The sequence below is a fragment of the Vipera berus genome (genome assembly GCF_964194415.1).
Source record: "Vipera berus genome assembly, chromosome: 3".
Classification (NCBI taxonomy): Eukaryota; Metazoa; Chordata; class Lepidosauria; order Squamata; family Viperidae; genus Vipera; species Vipera berus.
The window spans coordinates 191,238,147-191,260,841 of record NC_138204.1 but is presented as its reverse complement, the minus strand read 5'-3'; the positions used below and the strand labels follow the sequence as shown (position 1 = coordinate 191,260,841).

Here is a 22,695-nt window from a genome sequence, read left to right as displayed (position 1 = left end):
TACGGTAGTAATATTGGATACAGGCAGCCCTCGACCTATGACTACAATTGGGTCCAAAATGTATGTTGTTAAGCGAGACATTTGTTTAGTGAGTTTTTTGCCCCATTTTGTGACCTTTCTTGCCACAGTTGTTAAGTGAATCATGCCAGTTATTAAGTTACTTACGTGACTGCTAAGTGTATCTGGTTTACCCATTGACTCTGCTTGTCAGAAGGTCGCAAAAGGTGATCACATGATCCCAGGACACTGCAGTCATCATAAACGTGAGTCAGTTGCCAATTGTCTAAATTTTGATCATGTGACCATGGGGATGCTGCAACAGTCATAAGTGTGAAAAATGGTCATAAGTCACTTTTTTCAGTGATGTTGGAACTGTGAACGGTCACTAAATGAACTGTTGTAAGTCAAGGACTACCTTTATTGTGTGTGCATTATTCAGGTTGAATAGTTACTGTAGCTAATGAGAGAAATATAAGATTAATTTTATCACATTTTTGGATGATAAAACACAGTTATTCTGATTTTCTTGATTCTGATCTTCATGGTTGCCATCCTGCTTTCATTTAGCTTTTCACAGAATTCTCTGCCTGCATCTATCAGATTTTATGGTTATTTGGTCTTCTTGTCTACCTATCTTCTTGATTTTACATAACCTGCCAACAGCATTTTGTATGTTATATCAGATGAAATGGCTTTTAGTACACACAAATTAATTTTTAATAAAATCTGTTCACCTTTAAAGTGCCACCTTTTGCTGCATTACATTAATACAATTGCTTATAATTGTGTTGTTAGTGCATCATCTCCAATAGGAATCCAAAATAAATACATTCTGGTGAAATACGCTCTCTCTATATCTTGTTAATTGTCCAGAATGCTAGATTTTATATTTATTTATTTTATTTATTTTAATTCCATTTATATCCCGCCCTTCTCCGAAGACTCAGGGCGGCTTACAAGCTTAGCAGTAGCCTTCATTCTATGTATATGCCTGCTTATTAGGGCTTTCATACACCCCCCAAGCGGCATTATTACAAAGTCAGCTTATTGCCCCCAACAATCTGGGTCCTCATTTTACCTACCTCAGAAGGATGGAAGGCTGAGTCAACCTTGAGCCTTGTGGGATGCGAACCTGCACTAATTGCAGGCAGCTGGTTTTTTTTTACTTAAGGAGGCATTAGCCCACTGCTCCACCAAGGCTCTTATATGATTGATGACTGTAGAATTTCTTATCTAGGAGTGTTCTAAGGAAGACGACAGCCTGGAATCATTACTGGATAATGTGGTTGGACTTAGGCAGATGTTGGAATCTGCTGGAGAGGCTTGTCCTCTAAGTGATCAAGATGTGGAACCAATTTTGCCTGCTCCAGAATCTCTGCAACATCTGTTTAATAATAGGTAAAGTAACAAAAAGACATTTATATGGACGAGAGAACTATAATTTATGGCATTGGTATATTTGGATTTCATTTAAATAAATGAGTTTTAGTTCATTGTGGAGCAGAGTAGAAATTCCTCAGTACTATTGTATGATTCTTAATACTATATTTATTATACTCAATTATTCATTTTCTTTCTCTGTAAAACATGGAGACCAATCTTTTCCTTCTTTCTGTTAGTTTTCTTCCAGAATTGTATATCAAACAAGTATATTTTTGCTTCTAGCGTTTTATCTGTTCCTTTTTATTTTACATTTTTTTACTATTATACCATGTATTGAGGTATAACTTTTGGCAGGTAAAATAATGTGATATAGTTTTAAAATAATAAAACAGCTAATAGTTGCAACTGAATGAGAAAATGGCAACAGTTTATATTAGTAAAGGGCTGTCCTTTTATCTTTAGTTAGAACAGATCTTCATAAAGATGTAACAATGTGGGCTACAAGAAGATTTTTGGCAGGATAATTAGAATTAGGTCTTAGGAAAAGATTTAGTAAATAGAGGTTTGAGGAAACAGATGAAAGGGTTTTGGTGAATTTTAGTAACCTCAACTTATTCCTAAGGTGTCAACCAATATTGACCAATAATAAAAGCTGTGTTTTTCCTTACAGGACTATGTACATCTTGGCAGACGTGATAGATGACCAGCTGAAGTCTATGTGGTTCTCACCATTCCAGGCTGAAGAAATTGAAACTGATCTTGACATGGTAAATAATTAAAAAGTAATTTTGGGGAATATTTTTCAACTCTGTGAGTAATACAATTGAATTCAAGCTCCTATGTTAAGTTTGCTAGCACTTGGGGTTATCCAGTATAATTTTTATATTTTCATTTTTTGTATCAACTTCCCATCCCGAATTACATATTTTAGCATCTTTTTTGAAATTCCCTTTCGTCTGACAAACAATTTATTAGATGCTGTAGAAATCTTTTTTGACTAGGGTTCATTTATTTTTTTTAGTACACGTGACCTTTTCTACTTTTGCTCCTAGATATAATATTTTATGTATTTGGTCAGCCTGGGGACAGAGCTGATATTAATAGCTGATTACAGTGTTATTTTGCAAAAACCCCTTTAATAAAGCTGACAGCTGACAGAGACTTGCTACAATTTGTGACATTATTAAATTTGAAGTTCTATGTTTTTCAGTTGATACTGCTGTTTCTACATTCTTGTGGTCAATAATCAGGTTTGAAAATCTGTCCAGTTAGTGCTAGATCTGAATGGTACATTCTACAGAGTGCTTTGAATTTGAAATGCCTTGATTTTAATACATTAAGTAAATGAAAAGCTTTTATTTTAAAGAATGCCTTTAATATGCATTCCTCAATCTGTTAATTAATAATTCTGGAGGGGTTATGTCTGCCGATAATTTCCATCTAATCTGCATGTTACTACAGCATAGTTTCTAAAGGAAAAGACTGATCAGGAGATTTGGATTCACATCACCACTCTATACTAAGTCTTCTTCCTTTTCTATTTTGTAGTGTAGAATATTTTCCATTCTAATTATATTATTAGTATGCTACTCATGGATTTACTAAAATGGAATATTTTCTCATTCTTGTAGGTGAAAGTTGACTTAATTGAACTGTCAGAAAAAGGATGTAGTGACTTTGACCTGCAAGCAGAGCTAGAGAGGTCGTTTGTTACAGAGCCTTCTTCTCCTGGTCGGACCAAAACCACAAAAGGCTTTAAACTTGGCAAACATAAGCATGAGACATTTATAACTTCCAGGTAACCAGTGGCTTTGATTTTGCACAATTTTTGTGTGCCTTCGAGTCATTGTTGACTCATGGCAAAACTGCCTGACAAGTGCCTGAAGATTTCAGAAGTGGTTTGTCATTGCCTACTTCCTGGGACTGAGAGAGAATGACTGGCCCAAGATCACTCAGCTGGCTTCAATCCTAAGGTTCATTCATTCCTCACAGTCTCCTGGTTTCTAACCTGATGCCTTTACCCAGTACACTAAACTGGTTCTGTACATGTACAGGTAGACTTCACTTAATGGCTGGTCTGTTTAGCTGTGGTTTAAAGTTACAAAGATGCTAAAAAATTAACTTTATGGTTGGTCCTTGCATTTACAACTGCGAAAGTATCTCAGGAGTCACATGCTCACCATTTGTATGTACCACAGCAGGCTTCTGACAAGCAGAGTCAATAGAGAAGCCAGCAATAAAATTGCAAGTCATGGTCATATGATATCTCACATAAACGGGCTAATTCGCTTAACAATCTCAGTGGAAGTGAGGTCATAGGTCCATCAAAATCATGTGATATTTTGCTAGGCAACAGAGTTTCTGCCCCGATTGTGATCATTAAGCAATGACAACCTGTATATCCAATTAAATATATGCAATATGTATACCTAAAGATGGATTTATATAACTTCACTGCACAAATTGTAATTTTGTGAGCACGATATAATGAGATTAACAACTGTGGTCACAAACTATTCAGCACATTGTTTGCATGACTGTAGCAAACGTCTCATAAGCTTAATAGTTTAAGTGAACTATCATTCAAATTCCATGTGTTGTATATCACAAGATTTAGAAAAACGAACCCTAAAATTTCCAGTTTCATAGTTTGGGAAACCAAACCAAAGAAGCTAAAAAGTAAGAGTTGCTGTAAATGATGCAACTAACCAATGTGGGTAAGCTTCAGTCTGGATTATTTTGTCACAAAGAATATACAATGGGCTGCAATGAAAGAAGCATTTCTCTTTCTAAGATATTACAAATATATGTGCTAGAATGAAATAAGGATATGACAGATTGATGAAAGAAGGGAAGATTCCTTAAACCCCTTTTAGACTTAAATCTGAGATTTGGTAAATTCTGTAGAATATATCAATGAGTTATAGTAATACTATTTGTATTTAACTGATATGAAAATGTTTGCTTGAACTAGCAATGTCAACATAGTTCAATTCTGAAAAATATTCAGACAAGTGACCACAAAACAACAAGGTTTAATATGATTTTAGCTGGCTTGTGAAGAATTTGTAAAATTCTCCTTCTCTCTTGCATCTCTGTAGTGGAAAGTCAGAATACATTGAACCTGCCAAAAGGGCTCATATTGTACCTCCACCCAGAGGAAGAGGCAGGGGAGCATTTGGCCAAGGCATCCGCCCCCATGACATCTTCCGTCAGAGGAAACAGAATACCAGCAGGCCGCCCTCTATGCATGTTGATGACTTTGTAGCTGCAGAGAGCAAAGAGGTGGTTCCACCAGATGGGATCCCACCTCCTAAGAGGCCACCTAAAGTTTCACAGAAAATTTCTTCCCGTGGTGGCTTCTCAGGGAACCGTGGAGGGCGTGGAGCTTTTCACAGTCAAAACAGATTCTTCACACCACCTGCTTCGAAAGGTAAGTTATGTGGCTCACTTGAACTTGAAAACTTTGAGCTCTTAAGGAAGGCAGGTTGACAGTCAGTTATTTCACATATTCCTTAAAGTGAAATTCATTGTCATGCTGCTATATTATTTATTGTTGCAAGTAAAAATGCAGAATCTGCATGTTTTTTTTTCACATTCTTTCACCTGTCCTCTACTTTAACACTGCTCACTTCCTGTGCTGTTGTACTACGTTTGCCATTTTTAAAAATAATATGCTGTTAAGCTGAGATGTTAAGTTAAATCTAAATGAAAATAAGAGCAATCTGCATTTGGCTTAAATAGCACTTTTCATTTAGGAAATTATAGTCGCCGTGAAGGAGCCAGAGGATCAAGCTGGAGTGCCCAAAACTCCCCCCGAGGAACATACAGTGAAAGTCGAGGTGGTCAGAGCAATTTCAACAGAGGTCCTCTTCCCCCTCTGAGGCCTTTAAGTTCTGCGGGTAAGGGATTGTTTTCCTCTTACAGTATAATTAATTTCCTTATATATTTTGTATCTAATTGTTCTTTGCATGGAGCTCTCAAGATGCCTTACAAGTCAAGGGTGAAATCACAAAACCACCATTGAATGCAAAATTGAGAAATGATTACCAGATGTAAGTTTTGTTCAAAATAATAGAAAGCAAGCACATATAATTGCTTGGTGGTCAAATGTTTTCCCTGAGATAGTGGGTAATCATCACAGAAAATAGGAGGCATGCCTTCCAGGCAGCATATTGCGTAACAGGCAGAATACAATCATGGAACAATTGGAGCAAGATCCTGAAGTTACTTTTTTATTTACTACATTTAAGTCACAGCAGGTTTGGCACCTTGCCAGCCTAGGTTGATCTCAGAGCAAGTTTGGACTTGGCTACTACCTGAGTGGGAGGCCAACAGTAAAAGCCAGGGCTGTAATCAAGGAAAAAACATCCCAGAAGATGGCAGTGGCCAGTTCCTTCTGTTTTGCTGCCAAGAAAATGACATGAACATGTTTATATCCTCTCCAGTTTTTGAGCTTTATTTTATTGTTTAACTTTTCAAGGCATCTGAGATAATTTAATGTACTTTTAAAAAAAGACAATAGAAAAACTCTAAAAATACATGAGGGCAGTTTTTCTTGGGCTGACACCCATTAGATGTTAATGGCATGAGTTCCTTGCTAAAGGCATTTACTTTTATCTGCACAACAACTTGCATGTTTTACCTATTAATTGTTAAAATACATAACTCTAGTTAAAATGGGAGTTGGAAATATGCATCAGACAATATCAGAATTAACATATCTTTTTCAGCCTCAGTAGTTCTCACGTTTTACACATTTTCAGTCAGGTTATTTATTCTTGGTAGCAAGAGTGGTACGGGCCTGAAGGTGGAGCTTTCACCTCACAATCAAGAGGCTATGAGTTCAATCCTAGGTAGTGGCAGATATTTCTCTCTTGATGCAAAGAGAAAATATCTGCTGCAAACTCTGCATAGGAGTCAGGAAGGGTATCCGACCAGGAAATGCTCAACTCCATTCAATCACCCCAATTCCTCCCTGATGAATCATTAAAAGAAAAAAAAAATCTTGGTAGCAAGTGTTGGTTTTAGCTGCTCTAAATTACAATCCTAATACATTTTTTCCCTCTGCCTGTTATATATCATTTTAGTTTTTTAAACAGTGTGGTATGTTTTCCCGTATACTAAGATTTAATTTGGTCATTTGAAGGGGCTTCCATCAGAAAATTATAATGCATAACTTGTAGATCCCGCTAGAAGTGCATAAATACTGTTGCCAATAACCTTCCCATTTGTTTAAGGCTACCGGCCAAGCCCCCGTGATCGTGCTTCCAGAGGTCGTGGTGGAATTACACCATCTTGGGCAAGCACCAACAACAGTGGTAGTGGTGGTTCAAGAGGAAAATTTGTTAGCGGAAGCAGTGGAAGAGGACGTCACGTTCGTTCCTTTACTCGATAAACAGTTCTGACTGAACATTTCAAGATGATGGTGAAACACGTAAATATTTGAGGACCAATGCTAGACCTTTGGTATTTGAGGGCAGCAAGACATTACTTTTTTTAGGGATTCAATTTTGTTTCATACGAGATCTGAGATTTCAATAAAACTGTCTTTTTGTGTGTAACATTTGCCTGTGTTTGGGGCATGACGTGGCAGTGTGCCAGAAATAAAGTTTTTTTTTCCAGTAGGTTTGCAATGTGGCTTTCACCCAAGATACAGAGACTACCTCTGCTAAGTAATGAATGAAGAACACCTTTTGGCACTCTGAGATAGCAGAATTTGTCAAGCATCTTCCTAAAGCTCCAGCTGTTGTATTATTTATTTGATCAACTTTTAAAGCTGCCATTCAGCAAGCTACTTTGGATGCTGCAAGGTTATTTTTAGGTGAAGCCGTTTCAGAAGAAAGATATATTTTAGAAAGTTTAGGCAACTTGTAAATGCCACATGTCCTAGCTCTCTTATTTTGTAAAACAGTTGGCACTTTCCAGGTATTTGAAAAGCTGAAGATGAGGTATATATTGGGAAGAGGGTATATCTGAAGTGATATTATAGTTGCCACTTTCAACAAAATAGAGTTACCACATTACAATGGTACACAGAGTAATGAAACTACAATCAGGGTTCCTGATGATGTGGAGAACTAGAGCTATATATCCTCGATTTAGTAACCAGTTGGGACTTGTAACTTGGTTGTTAAGTGAAACATGTAACTAAGTGAAACTGCAACCACTAATATTCTTTCTTCAGTTCTCTTTTGCTTTACAACCTACAGTCATAAAGTCACTGTACCAGGCAATCGGTCATTAAACAAGGACTACAATTAGTTCTTGACTTACAACAATTATTTCAGTGACTGTTTATACTTATGGCAATACTGAACAAAGGGACGTACAACCAATCTCCAAAGTTACAGCTGTTGCAGTGCCCCTGTGGTCATGTGATTGCAATCTGGGCTCTTGACAACCCATTTACACTTACAACCGGTTGCCAAGGGCCCTAAAATCACATGATTTACAATCTTCTCTGCTGAATTCTCAGAAAATTAATGGGGAAGCTGACTGAGAAGGTCACAACTGCTACCACTTACTGAGAAGATTCCTTCTGGTCTCTGGAGGCTGGCTGATCGCGCACTGTGCCAAAATCCAAGCAGGATTTTCTGCCTCCCTGGCTCATGCTGGAAAGAAGTTGCCTTGCCTAATGACCAGGGCATTTATTTAACTCCAGGACTGCCTGGATTGCCATAAGCAAAGCAGTCACACTTTACAACTGCATTGCTTGACGACAGCAATCCCAGACCCAATTGTCATTGTAGGTCAAGGACAACCTGAACTATTGAGCAGCTGATCTTCCCCAGCAACCAAGAACTTGAGACAGAGGCACTGGGATAGGGTCCTATGTCTCCGTTTCGGTTTTCTGAATGAGCAGGGCTGCTATTTCATATAACTTACCAAAATCTTATCCTTCCAAATTTCAACTGGTTATATTGGTATCGTAGTTACTGAGGGTGCGACTTTACAGGCATTTGCTTCAGTGAGACAGAAACTGGTGTTTTCGTACGTAAAGATAAATTTAAGAAATTAGTGAAAAAATGGAACCATTTACAGCAATCTCCATGTTTTCTCAGGCCCTGATTTTTTTTCTCTTTCCCAGGGCTATTTGCTAGCAATCACCCACCTAGTTCCCTTTTTCTCCCGTTTCTTGCACCTCTGTTTTATTAAAAGAGACAGAAAGAGAACAGGTAGAGTTATTTTTGAGCACGATCAAACAATTTTGTCATGCTTTTTTGGATCTCATCAGCCATTCCTGTGTGTATATGTTGGGTGATATATCTCTTTGGATCTTCTGCCTTTCCTGGTCTGGGGCTTCCCTGGAGACTCCAGGTGTCTGCCTTGGCTTTGGGACGAAGTATGTCCCTGTTTGGGTTTTCCCTTCTCCCAGGGAAGCCTCCAACTAACATCTTCCTCCTCTGGAGCCAGAAACTTAAAATGCACATGCCAATGGATCAGCACTTGCACAGTGATAGCCAGCAACTTCCAGCAGAGCTTCTCCAAAGCCATTTTCTGCCTTGATGTCTCAAGCAGCACAGGTTCAAACATACCTCCTTCCCTCTCTCCCTTTTTCTCATTTAACAGCTCAAACCTGCAGTATGTCCCCCAGCAGCTGACAACAAAGGTTTTCTTCCAGGATTTTAAGTCCCCAAAATCAATATACTTACTAGGTTTGGCCTATATGAATGCCACCTCCATCTGCCCCCCCCCAATAGTCTTGGTTAACAGCAGAGCAAATCATTTGCTCTTGGGACGCTGTAGTTATGCTCCGAATATATTTTTCCTGCTATCTCAGACCAGTACAAAAGCAGCTAGCCTGGCCACAAAACCCATACTGTGTGCCATAGTATCACTATTGAGGATTTCTTTTTGAGAACTATACCAGGCAGTTTTAGAGTTGTGCTTTTATCAGATTTACTCACATGTTAAGTCATGATATAGTTTTGGTTTCATATGCCATTCGTGACTTGGGTTAACATAGTTTCAGTTGTTTTACTTCCATCAAACGTTTATCAATATTAACAGCACCATGAATTAACTGTCGAATTTCTTTTTACTCCATGTGGGCGACAGGATTAATGTAAGAAAAAGCTTTGCTTGCCTACTGAAACCAGCCAAGACTTAATGAACTCCTCTGTTTGTCGCAGCGATAAAATTAACCCACAAGAGCATTGCACTCTCAGAACATGCACATGGAATAAAAAATATTGGAAATGAAGTATTTATTTCAAAGAAAAATTACACAAAGATGCACATTTTAGCAATCCACAGTCAGACCTCTTCTACACTTCTTTCAACAAGCATAATCCACACTGCATAGATCAGGGTTCTCCAACTTTGGCAAATTTAAGACGTAGACTTCAACTCCCAGAATTCCCCAGCCAATTCTGGGAACTGAGTCCATAAGTCTTCAAGTTGCCAAGGTTGGAGACCCCTGGCATAGATTATCAAATTTGTGATAGTATTCCTAATTCCTTTTTGTGCAGCCTCATTTTCCCAAAGAGTAAATTCCTCTATGACTCTTTTTTTTATGGATTGACACTATATTAAACTGTCCTTGACTCCAAAAATCCCATTTTGGCCCATACGTGCAAAAATATTTATTAGCTTTATTAGTTAGCTGAGTATTTGTAATATTGATTTTCTAGTTGCCGAGTATGTGTGATATTAAAAACATTGTTTACAAATTTCTTGAGCTATTTTAATACTGAAAAACATGTTAATCTAAAGGTAGACAAATGAGATTTATGCTGTTCTGGTAATGGAAATTGAAATGCTCATTAACATAAATAGGTTTGGTCCAAATGTAGTTATGGGAGAACTGCTCTTGTGTCAACTTATTTTTTGATTAGGGTGATATCTTTTATTCTGGGATCTCCAGTGAAATATATAGCATTCCCACTTTCAGTTTTATTCTTGAAGCAATCATATGAGGTAGATTGGACTGCAAGATCAACTTACAAATTGTGTTAACTATATTGCAGTTCTGAAGTATTTCTAACAAGGGCCAGGGATATAAAGGCACTGTAAAATCCTCTCTTTAGATATCAACTATAATTTTTTTAAAAACCAAAACCAAGGCTTAAATTTATTATTACTTTGTCCTCCACCTCTAGGATGACAAGTAGCCTATTTTGAAGGTTTACAATTTACTTGAAAAAGAAAAACACTGAGGTAAATTAGAAATCAGGATCAGAATCGAATAATTTATCTTGCATAGTTTAGAATGTCAACTACTGGAAAAAAATCTTTATTCCTATAATTTTCATATTCAAACTAAGGTCCTGTTTGCCTTAATCTTCAAGTCTAAGATTTTTAAAAAATACCCTGTTCTGAATAGCAGAAAGACATTTTGTTACTCATTTGAGGAGGGAAAAATAATAGATTCCGTAAAACAAGGTTTTTAAATCATTCCCAGGTTTTTAAATTCCTAAGTGACTACTGAAATAGTTAACACTTGAAGATGCTCTCTTTTAAATACGATTCTTCCCAAACTCAATGAGATTTGAAAGGATCTCAAGGAAAATAAAGCCTATAAATGAGTACTGATTTGTTTTATTTTATTGGATTTATATACCGCCCTTTCCCGAAGGAAAATAAGATAATAATAGAATTAGAATAAGATAATAATTTTGCCCTCTAAAATTAGTTCAAAGTTCAGCAAACCTGGTTTTAAAACGTTTAGTTTTATATGGCTGTTGCTTCCCATGTTTTTAGTTTCATACTATCCAGCCGTGATAGAGGCTGGGAATGTGTTCCTTTCTTGCTTTCAGCTCTTGGAGAGAGGCTGTCTTTTTGGAACTTCTTCATTAATTCCAACAATTCACGTTTTTCAAGTTCTGCCTGCTCCAACTCTTGGCGATGCTGTCTTTCTGTTGCCATCAGAGTCTGCATGTTAGACATCATCTTGGACATTTGACTCTAAAAAGCATTTAAAGAGTTAATTTTATCATAAAGTATTGCCGATTGCTAAAAGAGAATAGCAAATATTGCATTTTCTTTTACACAGGCATTATCTTTCCCTGTCCCGTAAATACAGCAATGTGGTGTTCTTAAGAACTGCCTCCACAATTTTATACAGGCATCAAATATGAGAATAGTAAAGATGAATGGTAATAGCCAAGTTATTTTATTCTCTTCATTAATTATCTGAGCCATCTACTCTACCTGATTAAGCACAACAGCTGCTAGATTTTCTTTACAAGCAGTCCTCGGGTTATGATGGTAATTGGGGCCAGGATTGTCACTGCTAAGTGATGTGACATAAAGTGCAATGTCAAGTGATTGCATCGCTTAGCAATGGCAATCCTGTCAGTTCTGCTTGCCACTGTAACTGCAGGACGCACAGCTTTTTTTATTCCAGAAGAGGTGGGAGTGTAGGGGAATGTGGGGGTGCTGTGGGTAGGTCAGCAAAGGCTATGGTGCAGGCACATACCACAGAGTGCAGATGGGTGCTGTGGAATACACAGTCTCTGTGGACTCCTCAGGAGAAGCAGTGATGGGGACAACTTGTGACCTTTCCTGTTGGATATTAAACCAACTACCCCCCTGCAAATCCAATTATATAATATTAAAAGATAAACCCAGATGTGCAATATGGTGAATTGAACAGAACATAGTAAAACAATGAGGGACCCTTGCTCACCTGAACCCAAATGCCTAGGAAACAGCCAGGTCTTGATCACATTTCTAATGCCACCATGACTGATATCAACGTGTGCTGGAAGGAAGATCATTTCAAAGAGCAGGGGCAGCCACTGAAAAGTCACACTTCCTAGGTTCCATAAGACAATTCTTAGATGAGGGGACCTAAAACGTGCTGTCCCAATGAGAACATGAGGGACAGGCAGATTTTTGGAGAAACAGGCAGTTCCAAAAGTAGCCTGGTCCTGTGCTTTATAGGTGATAACCAGTACTTTGAATCAGTACCTGGATCCCTATTGCCTGCAGAGTAGCAATGTCTTTTGGGCGCAGTGGGCTGCACCTCTAACTACCTGTGCCACTGCATTCTGGACCAGCTGAAGCTTCCAGATGGTCTTGGAGACCACAAAACCTAGCATGACAATAGCTAAACATTATTACAAATAATAAGCATGCCATACTACTTAGTGAACATTGCTCTCATCAGATCAAAGAGCCATGGCAGGGTGAATTTTACAACAATTTGGAGCCAGCTTGATATTTCTTCTTTTTTTAAAGAGACACTTCAATAAGCATTCTCCAAGTTTCCTTTGGGGAGAATTCATAAATTGGTAGAAAAAGTTATTTCATGGTTGGGTCTCAGCATGGAGTAAAACAGTAAGAGCACCAATTCACTAAAAACAGTTCCTGTGGTGGCAAAAGACAATAAAGTTACCTTAAGGTCTTCAATATCTTTTTGCAAAAGACTCTCTTTTTTCACCATGTATCTCCTTTGGGAATCTAAGCGAGACTGCATCTCATGTTTTGTATCTTCCATTTGGCAGTTCATGCCAGATCTTAAGAAAAGAAAGTGTACTCTCCTTTAATAAGACTGATAATTTTTACGTCAGTTTGAAAATCTGAAATAATCCCTTAGCTATTTTGACAGTATTTCAAATGTGAAAAATCAAGAATCTCCAGTTAGACAGTTTTATCAGCTTGTCAATTTCTTCACACTTATACAACCTTTAAGTAACTGTCTAATTCCCCCTTGATAAGCGGAGTTGTTTTCAGGATTGGCAGAGATGATAGACTAAATATTACAGATATTCTAGAACTAGTAGTTTCTTCATCTTTGGCAATAAGTCAATGACTGTGATACTAATATAACAATTAAGTTAGAGCTTTCACAGCTGACTCTCAGTCAAGAGGGTACAATTTTACCTGAGTAGCTCTAGTTCAGTTCTCAGTTCTGCCACACAGTTGTGCTGGGCATCTTCAGGACCAAGAATGACATATCCACAGCCATTGGGGCATTCCCGACTCCAAAATTCACACGCTACCACATGACTATATAAGTTACGCCTTTCAACTTGGACTGGGCAAGCTGAGTGAAAAACAGGTGAGTAGAAACAGAAGAAACAATTTTATCTCCAATATTGTTAATAAGAGAAATTATTTTTTTACCAAAGTGTTTCTGACCCAGAGAAAATTTCGAGTGATAGTGAATAAGGTGTTCAGTTTTTCTGTTCTTCAGCACATCTTTAGCACATTTAGAAAACTGACAGCTTCTAGAAGTAGTTGGACTTTAAGAGTCCCACCCAATATGGCCAATATTCAAGAATGAGAGGTTCAGTAACATCAGGAAAGGTCCCGGTTAATTATTTCTAATCTAACACAAAGAGAAGTAGTTTGTCTCCCAAACAATGACAAATGGGGAGAAAGAAATATCAGTTTCATGAAAGCTGATGTCAGCTCTTCACGGATTCTATGAATCCATGGATTCCTCAGCAAGGTGGAAACAAATTAACCCGCACAGAAAGAGAAAAACGAGAACTCAAGAAAGATCACTTAATAGCAAGGACCAAATTTTTTTTTTATTATTACATTTATATCCCGCCCTTCTCCGAAGACTCAGGGCGGCGTACAAGCTTAGCAGTAGCCTTCATTCTATGTGTATGCCTGCTTGTTAGGGCTTTCACACACACCCCAAGCGGCATTATTACAAAGTCAGCTTAATTGCCCCCAACAATCTGGATCCTCTTTAGGCCCTGCTTAATATAGGTATTAAAAATAAGATTTACCATCGCTACATAAAACATCTCTGCCTTTTACCTACCAATATTTGGACAGGGAATCTGGGTGTATTCACACTCGCATTCATGACTGTCAATGGATTCTAGTGAACACACTACTTCACAGCCACGCTCTCTGTTTCTGCAGTGAAGCTGAAGTTGATTAAGATCATTCCTCATGTACCTACATTAAGAAATTATCATACTTGCAGTATTATAAAGGTAAAGGTTCCCCCGCACATGTGTGCTAGTCGTTTCCGATTCTAGGGGCCGGTGCTCATCTCCGTTTCAAAGCCGAAGAGCCAGCGCTTGTCCGAGGACGTCTCCGTGGTCATGTGGCCGGCATGACTAGACGCCAAAGGCGCACGGAACGCTGTTACCTTCCCACCGGAGTGGTCCCTATTTTTCTACTTGCATTTTTACATGCTTTCAAACTGCTAGGTTGGCAGAAGCTGGGACGAGTAACAGGCGCTCACTCTGCTACGCGGCACTCGGGATTCGACCCGCCAAACTGCCGACCTTCTGATCGACAAGCTCAGCGCCCTAACGCACTGAGCCACCGCGTCCCTTGCAGTATTATAAGATGCATCGATAAAAATGTTTTCTGACAATTTTTTCTTTGAGAAACATGGAAAAATAATATATGTTTTTTTAAAAAGCACACCCTTTTTGTTGCTGAATAACCAGGGAAAATGAACCAGGGAAAAAATGAAAAAGGATTATGGAATCTTTTCTAATATAGGTAGCCCTCATTATCTATGTGTCCATTACATGCCATTTTGAATATTTGCAACTATTAAAAAGAGGCCAAACTCATTATACACAATAAAGATTAATACATCTCCACTGCATTTATCTTGGTTTTTGATACGTTATACATTTGCAAAATAGCAGACAGGTTTTTGCAGATGTATTATAGGTAGCTCAACTTAAGAACATAAATTGAGCCTAGAATTTCAGTTGTAAGTTCTTGCTGTCATTAAACAAGTCACCATGTGATTGCATCCAATGTTATGATCTTTTTGCAGCAGTTGTTAAGTGAATCCATTTTATCCAATGGGTGTTTTTTGTCAGAATCCAGAAGTAAATGCTGGAAACTGGAAAAAGACAATGGAAATCATGGTCATGTGAACATGGTACACTGCAATTGGCTGCAAGTCAATTGCCAAGCCCCCAAATGTGTTCATGTAACAATGGTGTGTGTGTGTGTGTGTGTGTGTGTGTGTGTGCATTGGAACTTTGAAATTGGGTTGCAAGTACCTTTGGGGGGGTGTCTGTCATAACTTCAAACTGTAGCTCATGAATGTCTGCCCCCAAGCCTATTTTTCAAGTGAACTGACTCAGAAAGCCTTTTCAAGGATAGCTTTAAAATCACTTCCACAATCCCATTTTATGAGAAGCAGCTGCAAATAAGAAAACGGCACAAACTGAATCCCTGCCCTATATAGCAACTAATGCTAGATCACGGCTAGGAGTTGTGGCAAGTGGCCCCATACCTGCAAAGTGGTCGAAGGACAGATAAATCAAGGAACTGGCGATCCTCTGGGCAGCTGTTGTGTTCAATGAGCCATCCATGGATGCAGGAAGTGCAGAAGGCGTGTTCGCAAGGAGCTTGCAGAGGATCCTGGAGGACATCTCGGCAAATGCAACACATCAGCCCATCATTAACATAACCAACAAAGCGCTCCATGTCATAGCCCATTTTCTCAAACACGATTAACCTAATATGGGAATGAAATACAGCATTAGCCTTGAGCAGAGGACAGTAACTTCTTACACTGCCTTTGAAAATCAAGGCTTTCTCTTAAGGACATCAACCTGGCATCTTTACAAAGTGACTGTCCCAGCTGGCAAGTTTTAAACAACTCTCACATACCAAAAAGATGCCTAGCAGATTCAAAGGTAAGATACTTTTATCTTTCGTATCTATCATATATGTATGCAAATCTCTTCAAGTCATTGACTAAACTTCTCAAACATTGTGATGTGTACTTAAGCAAACAGCATGGGTAAAAAATAGAATATGATAAAGTGAATTACATAAAGAATTTAAAAAACACTGAAGCAATATAGCTGGAAGGAGGGATCCATCTTGTCTTCCCATCTGTCTTAAAGTGAAAGGAATAGGTTATATATATAAAATCTCTGGGGAGATATAAACCCAGAGGGCAGGAACTACAGGATCTGGAGGATCCCCATACTGATAGATTCTACAGTACAGGCAGAAATAAATGGAAACAAACAATCCATGAGATCACCAGGCCTCCTGCTATGAAGGGCTTTAAAATTAAGAACCAGCAATTTGAATTGCACTTGGAAGCCAATCAGCAACCAGTCCACCTCACAGAAGTTACATGAACGTAATGTACCACTCTGGCCTGTGCTGCTGCATTCAGGACCAGCTGTAGCTTCCAGATAATCTTAAAGGATCATCTCATGTAGAAGTAATTACAAAGCCCTTCATGGCATGGGTCCGGATTACCTACGGCAACACCTGCGACCGGCGTCAACTTCCCTCCGTCCAGTGCGCTCCCACAGAGAGGGCCTCCTCAGGGTGCCACCGATCAAAGAATGCCGATTGGTGACCCCCAGGGGGAGAGCGTTCTCTGTGGGTGCGCCAGACCTCTGGAACCGCTTACCGGTTGAGCTCCGGACGGCCCCCGACCTTCGCTCCTTCCGGCGCGATCTTAAAACATTCTTTTTCGAACAAGCTGGCCTGGTCTGACGGGATGGGGTTGGGTTTTTAAAATTAGTTTTTAACTTAATATGTATTGATTTTATGGGCATGATGTTTAATGGTTTTTTAATTTTTGTACTTGATCTTTATTGTGTATTGCCCTGTTCACCGCCCTGAGTCCTTCGGGAGAAGGGCGGTATAGAAATCAAATTATTAAATTAAATTAAATTAAATTATTTACAATAATCCATTTGTGAAGTGATCAGGATGTGAGTGACTGTCTGAAGAGCCTTTCAATCCAGGAAAGGACACAACTGGTGCACCAAATGTAATGTGCAAAGGCCTTCTTGGTCACAACTAGCACTTGCTCATTGAGTAGAAGCTGGGAATCCAAGAGATCCGCATAGTGTGCACAAGTCTCAAATGGGAAAGTGCCACCCCGCTGAGAGTTAATGGCCTTGTCAGGTCTGAACCTGAATTTGTTCCTACCAATCCAGACACCCACACAGTCTTCAAGCACTGGGCTAGGACTTTGATGACATCACTTGATTGGCATGGAGCCAAAATGTACCAATGGGTATATCTCCTTCACCTGCAACATACTCATGATAGCTGACCCCAAACCAATGGATGATTTCATCCAGCAGTTCCATGTAGATATTAAACAGAAGAAAGTGTAGAAACCTGTAGCATCCCACAAAGAGAGAGATCATTCACATTCACAAACGCCAACTGTAACCAACCACAGACAAAGAGAAGCATCATTACAGTGTCTCCCACCCCCAACGTTTGTTATTGTTAATATCGTGGATATTAATGAAAGACACTGAAAGATCAAGGAACACAAGCATGGCCATAGAGATGAGGGTGACTATGTAGTTCCCATAGTAGACTACAACCTGCCTACTGGAATGGGTTCAGAGAATCCACTTCCTCCAGGGACTTTTGACCTGAAGCCTGACTACCTTCTCTAAAGAGGGAAGGTTGGAGGATGAGCAATAATTGTCCAAGCCTATTGGATTTAATGATGATCTCTTCAGGAAAGGGGACATCACTACCTCCTTCAAGACCAAGAAAACCATCTCAAAAAGGCTGGCACTGTGGCATAGACATTATTAGTATGCATCTGTACAATGTTCTAATGTCTAAAATAAGTTTGCTCACGGAACATAGTATGCGGAACTTAAAACTGTTTGCCTCTCTGCCCATTATCAGGATAACTCTCCAAAAACTGGGGGGAAAAACCCCCAGGACTGTATTTGGTTGTGGTGGGCAGCTGCCAAAGACAGACTGAAACATAAAATGGGTTTTGGGTTGCAGAGATTAAAATCATAGGAAAAATATCTCTGAGCGAAGCCCTATGATGGGCAATGTTTCAGAACGTTTCTAATTTCCTGTATGGTTCATCCTAAACAAATATAAAGGTCTTGGAGAGCTCAGCAGCTGCTTCATTATATCTTGGCTCCCCCCTCCCCCCTCCTTTTTTCCTATTTACTGATGACAATGATCTTGACATAAAGAAACAGTTGAGGCCATACATGAGATTTATTAATAGCATCTTTGCTAACGGAACATTTTTTGGGCAGCTGGGACAGAGCAACTGAGGAGATGGAACTGGGGCCATCTGACAGGGATGGCACATCTCCCTTGGCATGTTTTGAGGCCAGGGGCCAAGGACGATGCTGTCCCAGGCCCCTCAGGTATTGGGGGAGCTGGTCGACCAGACAGAGAGCTGCCTGCCTGCACAGAAACAGGGGAGGATTGGCTGCTGACAGGCAATGGTGCTGATAGGCAGACCTTGAAGTGGAACAGCTGCCTCCTCCACTGATCCAAGGGCAAGGAGAGCAGAGCACAGACAAGCCCAGAGAAGGCTGCAAGGCTACTCGGGAGCAAGTCACCCCACCCCTCATCACAAGGAACACCTGGGACAGAGTAACTTAAGGAGAAGCCCTGGGGATTTGACTGCAACAGAGCTGTCTCCCACACCCCTGCATGGAGCTGTGTGTCTGGGGAATTTATTTTATGCCCACCTTTTCCCCATAAGGAAATTCTGAGAGTTGAACTCCACATATCTTAAAGTGCCCAAGTTTGAAAAACACTGATCTAAGGCAGGGGTGTCAAACTGCTGGCCCATGTGCCAGATGTGTCATGCGGAAGCTACGCCTATCCCAGCAAAGGGAAAAGAGTCATATGTCATGACACGCCACATGACATGGTGAGTTTGACACCCCTGATCTAAGGCATGGAAGCTTATACAGGTAGTCCTCAACTTCCAAAACCTCTGTTGCAAAGTGAGCCAGTTAAGTGAATTTTGCACCATGTTACGACCTTTCTCGCCACAGTTAAGTGAATTACTGCAGTTGTTAAATTAGTAACAAGACTATTAAGTGAATCTTGGCTGGCCGGTTGCCCAGCATCAAAATTTTGATCATGTGAACATGGGGACGCTGCAATGGTTATAAGTGAGAAAAATTGGACGTAAGTCACTTTTTTCCAGGGACACTGTAACTTTCAATCGTCATTAAGTACCGGTAATCTGTTGTAAGTCGAGGACTGCCTGTACTATAAAACTCCTGTTAAACTGTAAAACTCGTTTATATTTGCCATCCACCAACATATCAACTTTCGAAAATTTGCTTTTCCCCTTTTTAGTGCAGCGAGAATAGTGTCTTTTTTTTTTAAAAAAAAGAGGAAAGTCATTTTTTCCAGGAATTCCCCCTTCCGTATAGTCAGCCTCTCCTGCCGTTCCCTGTGCAAGGCTGCCCGCCCTATCTATTCCGCGTCTCACCCCTTCAAGCCAGGTCCAACTCCTAGGTCTACAACGCACCACTCGCTCCGCAGCCAGGAAGAGAAACGCGGAGGAAGTTTCTACCGGCCTCTATGTATGTGGCTTCTCATTGGTCCAGATTCATTAGGACATAGAGTGCCAATGTAGAGTCGCACAGACAGCGGATTTCTGAGTTTCTCTTCGATGAAATAGCAGACTACCTGGGAATTAGACCCCGCGGCACGAATGTCGGTTGTTTTCTTTAATTCTCCATTGATTTTCGTAAATGGTGACGGGAGAGCGCGGGGGGTGGGTGGGTGGGAAAAGGTCACTCTTTATTTTGTTCTTTTTGTAATCAGGCTGGGCTAAGACTCAATGTAAACAGCCTAAATTCAGTCAGTTTTAAGTTTCATGAACGCGGATACCTGAATGCGGCTCTCAAAACAAGAGACCCACACGGAGTAGGAGAAAAGACTTGAAATTAAAATTTCATTCTGAAAAGACTTGTTGAAGCCTGATTATAGACTGCCTAAAATCAGGGGTCTTCAAACTTGGCCCTTTTATGACTTGTGGACTTCAACTCCCAGAATTCCTCAGCCAGCATACGCTGGCTGAGGAATTCTGGGAGTTGAAGTCCACAAGCATACGCTGGCTGAGGAATTCTGGGAGTTGAAGTCCACAAGTCATAAAAGGGCCAAGTTTGAAGACCCCTGGCCCTAAATCGTTTAAGCTTTGAAGCCCAAACCGAGAGAATAAGATACCAAGAGGCTTCCCCTCTCAAAAGTCTCTTTAAATGTATAGCTCTATATTTTTATGTAAATGAAATCTTTCTCTCTCGCGCGCTATTTCTCCGTCTTGCTTTCCATAGCTGCAGTTTCTATAAAAGTAAATAAGGAGTGAACAGAGACATTGTTCTGACAGTTTGCTCAGTGATTAACTGAAAAAGTACGGGCGAAGATAACAGGCAGTCAAAACAGTAGAAGAGCATGCGCAGTAGAGATTCTCTTGTCCGACCTAGTGTGCTTGGCTGGCAAATAACCGCCTGAGGTGTTGCGCATGCGTATTAGGCCGAGAAAGGGCCGGGGAGGAGTACGGAACGGAGATGTTAATACTGTGCACGCATGCGCTGTTGAACTAGTGACTACGTAGTTGTGGAGGAAAGGCGTGAGCTACATGGCGGGACGATTAAACTGCTGTGTAAGTCTGGCTTTGCTTTAGGTAGAAAGCGGGCATCGTTAGGGGTACAGGAGCTGCTATACGTCCTTGGTTCTCGGGGGCTTGCGATATGTACGTAGTATATCTATATCCAGTTTGGATTCCTTTTTCCTATTTGCATTTCTGAAACCGCGTTTGAAAAGCAATCTCTATGTTCTCAGAACCCTTTGGTCTTTGATCTACCTTATTAAGGCAGTTTCATATTTCATACCATTAAAAACAAAACATAAGAATGAGGTCATCAGATATTTTTATTGGACAGAGTCTTACAAAAAGCAGGGAAATGGCATGGCATAATCATGATTGCTCGTACCTAGAGCTTATTATTGTTAAAAAAGAGCATTGTTAAGAAAGTGTATTGGACTGACCCAGAAAGGTTAATGGTACAGCTATAGGAATCATATTTTATTACAGTACACATTTTATTGCAGCACTTGCACCCCAACCATGCAGGATGCACATGTCGACAGTTAACAGTAATGACTAATGAAATTGGCAATAAGTAACAGTGCAAAAACCAAACGATTTGATGGAAAAACCCATATCAGCATGGCTACTGACATTTCCTTGGAATTCCTAAAGGATCTGAGAAAAAGTCCTTTCTTCCTCAACACTTAACTCAAAAAATATAATATAGTAACTAGAAAAGGAGTAAGGGGAGTGATACTTCTTATTTCCTCAGCTTTTTACTTTAATGTCTAGATGTAATGTAGCTAGAAGCCTATGTTATATAAAGAGATTTGTCTACATTTGGTTACTCTTAGTAGAAACAGCTTAATAAGTGTATTTGATTGTGTAAGAATCTGTTTCAGGAAGTGGTGAACTTTCTTCTATTAGAGACATAGGTAGAACCTGAATGGTGCTATGTGAGGAATGCTGCCAGTTATTTCTAAATTAGATTTCTGGATTGTATGTGGTATTTGGATCCTTACAATAAGCTTTCAAAGACACTGAATTTGCTTCCTGATTGCTATTTTTCAAATCAGAGCCAAAGATGAGACGATCAGCAGCTCCAAGTCAACTGTTGGAGCATTCAGCCAAAAAACCAAGATTTATACCTCCAGGAAAAATCCTGCCGAAAACATCTGAACATGTAGATCCAGAAATTAAAACAGATGAGGTAATATTAAAAAAGAAGATCACAAAGACATTAACATTACTAATGTGAATAACTTGTGGAAACTCAAATTCTCCTTCATACAAAAAAGTTTCTCCACACAGAATATTAGATGTCAGGAGCATGTGTACCGTTTTGCTATACAACATTATGTTTGGTTTGGAGGTTGTGTAAATCATCATGCATCTTACACATATTGCTTAATCACTGCAGTTGGCAATCCCTGAAATATCCTGATCTATCAAATTTGCCCTCATATTTGGAGTTTAGGCAACAAAACTCCAAAATGGTCTTCAACAAAAAAGTGTTAGCTAATTACCAATTTAGTTCATATGCTCTTTCAAAAGGCAGATATACAAATTACCCAATCCTATTTCCTCAATCATGAGTTCATTTGCATTCTTACACATTCCTCAGACATTCTGTTTCTGTTTAATCAGGATGCATTGTGGAAGACTATAAAAATGGCTCCTAGCTTCATCCCCTTTGATATCATTTGGTGTCCAGAATTTGGAGGCATAACTTCTAAAAGTTTTCTTTACTGTGCAGACTTCTCATGTAATAATTTTTTTTGGGAGGGATTCTAAATAAAATGGGAAATGTACACAAAAGAGAAGCACTTAGGGCAGAGGTGTCAAAATGCCGGCCTGTGGGCCGGATGCCTCATCTGGACGCTGCGCCGACCCCATTGCCGGCAATGGCAAAACCATCCCGATATGGTGCGTGACGTCACGTAACATCATGAGTTTGACATGTCTGACTTAGTTATAAATCACAAACTAGTGATTTTGTCCAGATTTCCCAGTTGTAAATTGATCATCCATTGAAATTAGACACCTGACTAGAACTATAT

The 22,695-nt window shown here is 39.6% G+C and overlaps 3 protein-coding genes across 4 annotated transcripts in view; 2 read left to right on the top strand and 1 right to left on the bottom strand.

Moving 5' to 3' along the window:
• VIRMA (vir like m6A methyltransferase associated) overlaps positions 1-7,010 on the top strand; it is a 40,234-nt gene extending 33,224 nt beyond the window's left edge. Inside the window, exons 19-24 of the mRNA XM_081322725.1 lie at positions 1,238-1,398; positions 2,054-2,150; positions 3,015-3,181; positions 4,485-4,816; positions 5,142-5,285; positions 6,624-7,010. Coding sequence (XP_081178851.1) covers positions 1,238-1,398; positions 2,054-2,150; positions 3,015-3,181; positions 4,485-4,816; positions 5,142-5,285; positions 6,624-6,781 — 1,059 coding nt within the window. The 3' untranslated portion in view covers positions 6,782-7,010. The remainder of the gene's footprint in view (positions 1-1,237; positions 1,399-2,053; positions 2,151-3,014; positions 3,182-4,484; positions 4,817-5,141; positions 5,286-6,623) is intronic.
• A 2,568-nt stretch (positions 7,011-9,578) lies between these two features.
• On the bottom strand, positions 9,579-19,602 carry LOC308666529 (E3 ubiquitin-protein ligase NRDP1-like). Its single transcript, XM_081325398.1, has 6 exons — positions 19,532-19,602; positions 15,563-15,787; positions 14,111-14,250; positions 13,216-13,378; positions 12,728-12,848; positions 9,579-11,292 (listed from the first exon to the last, which is right to left on the bottom strand). The coding sequence occupies exons 2-6, from the start codon at positions 15,766-15,768 to the stop codon at positions 11,059-11,061; spliced, it is 864 nt and encodes a 287-aa protein (XP_081181524.1). The 5' UTR covers positions 15,769-15,787; positions 19,532-19,602; the 3' UTR covers positions 9,579-11,058.
• A 1,005-nt stretch (positions 19,603-20,607) lies between these two features.
• Positions 20,608-22,695, top strand: part of RAD54B (RAD54 homolog B) — a 42,296-nt gene continuing 40,208 nt past the window's right edge. For both annotated transcript variants that reach the window (XM_081325838.1, XM_081325837.1), the window contains exons 1-2: positions 20,608-20,707; positions 21,712-21,845. In XM_081325838.1, coding sequence (XP_081181964.1) covers positions 21,720-21,845 — 126 coding nt within the window. In that variant the 5' untranslated portion in view covers positions 20,608-20,707; positions 21,712-21,719. The remainder of the gene's footprint in view (positions 20,708-21,711; positions 21,846-22,695) is intronic.